The 6,000-nt window shown below is 42.1% G+C and overlaps 1 protein-coding gene across 1 annotated transcript in view; it reads left to right on the top strand.

Annotated features, from left to right (window-relative positions):
* Positions 1–6,000, top strand: part of LOC113406354 (protein diaphanous homolog 3-like) — a 310,574-nt gene that overhangs the window by 44,506 nt on the left and 260,068 nt on the right. Inside the window, exons 10-11 of the mRNA XM_029910781.1 lie at positions 2,687–3,025; positions 4,155–4,269. Coding sequence (XP_029766641.1) covers positions 2,687–3,025; positions 4,155–4,269 — 454 coding nt within the window. The remainder of the gene's footprint in view (positions 1–2,686; positions 3,026–4,154; positions 4,270–6,000) is intronic.

The raw sequence follows: 6,000 nt of genomic DNA, 5'->3' as shown, positions 1-6,000 counted from the left end.
CCCCCCCCCCCCCCCGGAGCACTGCTTTACCGCGTTATATCCAAATTCGTGTTATATTGGGTCGCATTATATCGGGGTAGAGGTGTATTAATTGAATAACTTATGTTACAAATAACAGTAAAACTCATAATTGCCAAATACTACTTGAACAGGCACCGTATACTTTGCTTTTGTTACACCTCCTTTCTATTCCTGCCATCACTCTTTTTAAAAATTTTCAATAGCAGATCCAAGTGTAGTTTTTCGTGAGTTGTCTTCCATGTCTGTTTCACTTTTACTTTATGGATCCTGTTCTGGGGCTTCTTCTTTCATATCAGCTGCTGGTTGGTATGTGCCTAATAAATTTGAAGCCCACCCTCACCAAATATTCTCTGATCAATTTTCACTCTGCTACAGATCATGCACGCTTAGGACATCACAGTATTGATTTAACCTTCCAAATACAAAGTGATGTCGTCTTCACAACTGTTAGAGCTAGAAACTTACCATTTAATTTGCAGAATCAAAACTTTGTTCTAAGAATGTGTGTGACGTTGCTCTCCATATGATTTTATGAAAATATGCTAATGAGTGGATATAGTGTATCTGGAATATGCTTCATACAAAAGGTCTTTTGTAAAGTATCATTACAAAGCTTATCTACTGAGTGTGATCATCCTACTTGTATAAATGTATCATTCTTGTATCTGAAACTAGAAATATGTGAGTCAGGCCAGGAAGATTGAAGGCTTGGCGTCTCACAGGACATGTGACCATGTCACCGGGTATTGGAATCCATCTAAAACCTGGGGCTTTTCCATTTAGAAGGATGGGTGGGGACCCAGAGAGACAAGATACCTGCCTTGTGCCAAAGCTATATAAGGGGGTGGAACAGAACAAAGGGGGTTCCAGTCATGAGAAATCGCCTAGCTACCACCTGAGCTGGAACAAGGACTGTACCAGGGGAAAGAATTGCCCAGACTAGAAAGCAGTGAAAGAAGCTTATTGGAACATCTCTGTGGGTGAGATTTTATCTATCTTCAGTTTCCTACTGTATTAGGCTTAGACTTGCGTGTTTTATTTTATTTTGCTTGGTAACTTACTTTGTTCTGTCTGTTACTTCTTAGAACCACTTAAATCAGGGGTCAGCAATCTTTCAGAAGTGGTGTGCCAAGTCTTCATTTATTCACTCTAATTTAAGGTTTTGCATGCCAGTAATACATTTTAACGTTTTTAGAAGGTCTCTTTCTATAAGTCTATAACATATAACTAAACTATTGTTGTATGTAAAGTAAATAAGGTTTTAAAAATGTTTAAGAAGCTTCATTAAAAATTAAATTAAAATGCAGAGCCCCCCGGACTGGTGGCCAGGACCCAGGCAGCGTGAGTGTCACTGAAAATCAGCTCGCGTGCCGCAGGTTGCCTACCCCTGACTTAAATCCTACTTGTTATACTTAATAAAATACATTAAATTTAAAATTTAAATTAATGGAGATATCCTATCTCCTAGAACTGGAAGGGACCTTGAAAGGTCATAGAGTCCAGCCCCCTGCCTCCACTAGCAGGACCAAGTGCTGATTTTTACCTCAGATCCCTAAGTGGCCCCCTCAAGGATTGAACTCACAACCCTGGATTTAGCAGGCCAATGCTCAAACCACTGAGCTATCCCTCCCCCCGAATCACTTCTGCTTATTAATTGACCCAGAGTAAGTAATTAATGCCTGGGGGAGCAAACAGCTGTGCATATCTCTCTATCAGTGTTATAGAGGGCGAACAATTTATGAGTTTACCCTGTATAAGCTTTATACAGAGTAAAACAGATTTATTTGGGGTTAGGATCCCATTGGGAACTGGGTATTTGGGTGCTAGAGACAGGAGCACTTCTTAAGCTGTTTTCAGTTAAGTCTGCAGCTTTGGGGATATGGTTCAGGTCTGGGTCTGTGTTTGCAGCAGGCTAGTGTGTCTGGCTCAACAAGGCAGGGTGCTGAAGTCCCAAGCTGGCAGGGAAAACGGGCTCAGAGGTAGTCTCAGCACATCAGGTGACAGTCGCAAGGGGAGCTCTGTGACCCAACCCGTCACAATGTGAATGGCTTTTATCTAGGAAAACAGATTCCCTCCCCGCCCCAAGTTCTTTTGTTCAGGTAGTTTATAATAATCACTGGACCAAGTTAGTTCCAAGTGATGCCACTGGTTCTGGATCCTTGATTGTTGGAATAGTTCTTTTTCAGCTGTAATAGCAGCTTGAGGATCTGACCATCTTGATTTTGGTTTGCTCCAAACTCTGGCTGTCTTAGATAAAAATCCATCCAGGAGCAAGAAAAATTACTCTTAGAAATATTCTGAAAAAGAACTCTGTGTAAGCGTAAAAGCTTGCCCCTCTCACCAACAGAAATTACTTTACCCACTTTGCCTGTCTTAGCAATTCTATCATGTCCAATGAAACAAGGTGTTGAATACAGTATCTCTAAGTATGTTTTTGTGTCTGCTTCTGAGTCTAAATTATATTTGCAAGACAAAGAACTCTTATTATGAAAGATATGGATGTAAAGAGACCATGTCAGTTTCAATAAAATTCATATTTCATTGTTTCATGGAGAAGGAGTCTGTCACTGAAAGTATTACTTTTTCATTTATTCTGTAAATATGAACCGTATGGCACTCAGTTTAAGAAAATGAGTCTGAATAAAAATTTTTATTTTCTCCCCAGTATGGCTCCATACCACATGGGTCAGATGTTCATTTTTTACCATCAATACAAGGAGGCACATCTATTCCTCCATCAGCTGCTGCAGCACCTGAACAGTTACTACCACCTCCCCCACCAGCACCTTTTAATGGAGCAGTGCCGCCTCCGCCACCACCTCCGCCACTGCCCTTTATGAATGGCTCAGGAATGCCTCCATCTTTTGGTGCACCACCACCTCCTCCGCCGCCAGGCTTTCCTGGAGTACAGTGGTCTCCGCCTCCACGTACATTGCCCTTTGGATTGAAGCCTAAAAAAGAATTCAAACCTGAGATCACCATGAAAAGGCTCAATTGGTCAAAGGTAAAACTTAATTGTGGAAAATTTCTGGTGCCAAATTTAACGTAGAAATTACAGTAATTTGGCATTGCCAGATGGGTAAGCTGTGTAGAATGAATGTCAGTTTAATGAAAATATAACGTGTATCAATCTCCTATTATGGCTTTACTTTTTCTTTCCTCCCCACTCTTTCCTCCCTCTTCCCTCTAGGGATTTCTGCTTCTGTCAGTATTTCCATCTTATCACTTGTCTTTAAAAATAATCCATTTTTTAAAAAATCATTTATTATTCTTTATATTAATACAAATGTTTGGACCAAAAAACTCAGTGTAAAGAGTTATCCATAGGAAAAATATAGCTAAAAAAATAATGTATTATACTCGTGTTTGAATCAGTTGTGTTCAGAGAAGGTCTCCCTTAGAACTGATAATGTCTTAAATCTACACTGATGTCAAATTTGCTATATTTCTATTCAGGGCACATTTAGACCCTTAACTAATAAGGTAGTACTGATAAAATATTTTATATTAAAATATTTTTGTCTATAGACATTTGTCATGAGCGCTTCAACATAAAAGTCAGAATTATTCTAACAATTCTAAACAAAAGTTGTTTAAAACTCAGTTTGTGTTAAAGATCTTGTTGTTTGTATTGACATCTTCTAAACACTAGAATCTAATTTATTTTAAACAATATTTTTAGTACATTAATATATTTTACCGTATTTTCAAAATTAGAAATGTTTGTAATTGTGAAAACAGTGATTGAAATACTCTATGAATACGCTATGAACATGCAGCCTTTCAAGTGTCCAGTTATTATTTTGTATTATCGTACCACTTAGGAGTTCTAGTTGTGGACCAGAACTTCATTATGCTAGGCGTTGTACACATGCAACAAAAAGACAATCCCTGCCTCAAAGAGGTTACAATTTAAGTACAAAACAAGGGACAACAGAAGAACAGATGGATACAGATAGATTGGACTACAAGAAAACAGTGAGACCGTATTGTTCAGCATGGTCGACAGTGGTCTCAGCAACCAGCTGCTTCACCGTTGTTATGTCTTGTGTATACCTTACAGCAAAGTAGAATTTTAAGGAGGGTTATGCTACATATTTACAAGGAAGCTTTGATATCTCTTTGATTTGCAGATTAGGCCACATGAAATGACTGAAAACTGTTTCTGGCTAATAGCAGATGAGGACAAGTATGAGAATGCTGATTTGCTTTGCAAACTGGAGCTTACATTTTGTTGTCAAAAGAAAGGTAAGTAATTCGTTGACTTGATTTACTACTGTTAAAGCTGTATTTTTCTAATCAAACATACCATTTGTAATCCCAGCCTACTAATTTTAAAGAATATTATATAATCAGGGGTAGGCAACCTTTCAGAAGTGGTGTGCTGAGTCTTCATTTATTCACTTTAAATTAAGGTTTTGCGTGCCGGTAATACATGTTAATGTTTTTTAGAAGGTGTCTCTCTCTAAGTCTATATTATATAACTAAACTATTGTATGTAAAGTAAACAAGGTTTTCAAAATGTTTAAGAAGCGTCATTTAAAATTAAATTAAAATGCTGATCTTACGCCACCAGCCTGCTCAGCCCGCTTCCAGCCTGGGGTTCTGTTCACCTAGGCCTGCAGCAGGCTGAGCAGGGCCTGTGGCCGGGACGCCGGCTGGCAAGGGGCCGGCAGCCGGGACCCCAGACCGGGAGGGAGGGGTTCAGGGGTCAGGGCAGAGGGTGCAGGGCAGAAGGCTGGGTGTCTGTGTGTGGGGGGTTCAGAGGTCAGGGCAGAGGGCAGTGGGGAGTGTTCAGGGCAGAAGGCCGGGGGTGTGGGAGGATTCAGGGGTAAGGGCTGGGGGTGTGTGGGGGTACAGGGCAGAAGGCTGGGGTTCTTGGCTTGTGAGGGTGCTCCCTGCCCTGAGCAGCTCATGGCAGGGGGCTGGGAGGGATATGCCCTGTTCCACCCCCTTCCCCCAGGCTCTGTCCCTACCTCTCTCTGCCTCCTCTACGGAGCAGTGAGCACGCTGCCGCTCGGCTCTGCTCCGCTCCCCCTCCCAATAGCTATCGCCAGCAGGGAGAGGGAGGGGGAAGAGGAGGGGCTGGAACGCACCAAGCTGTGGGAAGAAGGGGGGAGGGGGGAAGCTTGGCTGCCGCAGGATCAAGCTTCTGCCTCCTGCCCCCTCAGGGGAGAGCGGTGGGCGGGGGGGCTGAGTGGGGTGGGGGGCCGGGACCCCCTCCCACGGCTCTCCCCTGCCGGGGCAGGAGACAGAAGCTTGGTCCTGCGGCAGCCAAGCTTCCCTCCTCCCCCGCTTTTTCCCCCAGCGTGGTGCTTTCCGGCCCCTCCGCCCCTCCTCCTCCTCTCACCCGGCAGGCAGCGTGCCACTCAAAATTGGCTCGCGTGCCGTGTTTGGTACGCGTGCCGTAGGTTGCCGACCCCTGATATATATCAAACACTTTGACTTTCCATATTTTACGTGAGAGCACATAAAAATATGCAGTCTGAAAAATGGTAAATTTTAGAGTCACACTTCATTTTTATTAAAGTAATAATATTCTATCCCATCATTTTGAAAGCAGTATGTAATGTGTGAGTTAGAACAAAAATTTCTGTGAAAAACACCAAAATGCTTCCTGGTATTTTCAGACTTTTGTTCCGTCATATTTAAGAATATCTGTTCATACAACATAAGAAGATTAGCTATTGACAAACTAGTGAGTCTCAATGTAGAGTCCAGAAGTTATGGTGTTTAGCTTGCAAATATACATGGTTTATTGATGCACCAAGGATACAGACAAGCCCACATTGAACAAATATTGCAGCAATTAAACATATGAGTATAATTGACCCAGGCTTTCTGGGAAACAGTTATTGGTAATCTTTTTTTCACGAGGTTCCTTCCTTCCTACACATGAAGTCCTGCTCTTCCTCAGTCTGTCCCTAACCCAATTTTTTAAGGCCTGTGGAAAGGTCAGCTATCCTACAGATAATCAGA

This window comes from Terrapene carolina, unplaced genomic scaffold, assembly GCF_002925995.2.
Source record: "Terrapene carolina triunguis isolate 2854851 unplaced genomic scaffold, T_m_triunguis-2.0 Scaffold17, whole genome shotgun sequence".
NCBI lineage: Eukaryota > Metazoa > Chordata > Testudines > Emydidae > Terrapene > Terrapene triunguis.
Note: the sequence above shows the minus strand (reverse complement) of the source record. Positions and strands in the feature narration are given on the sequence as shown.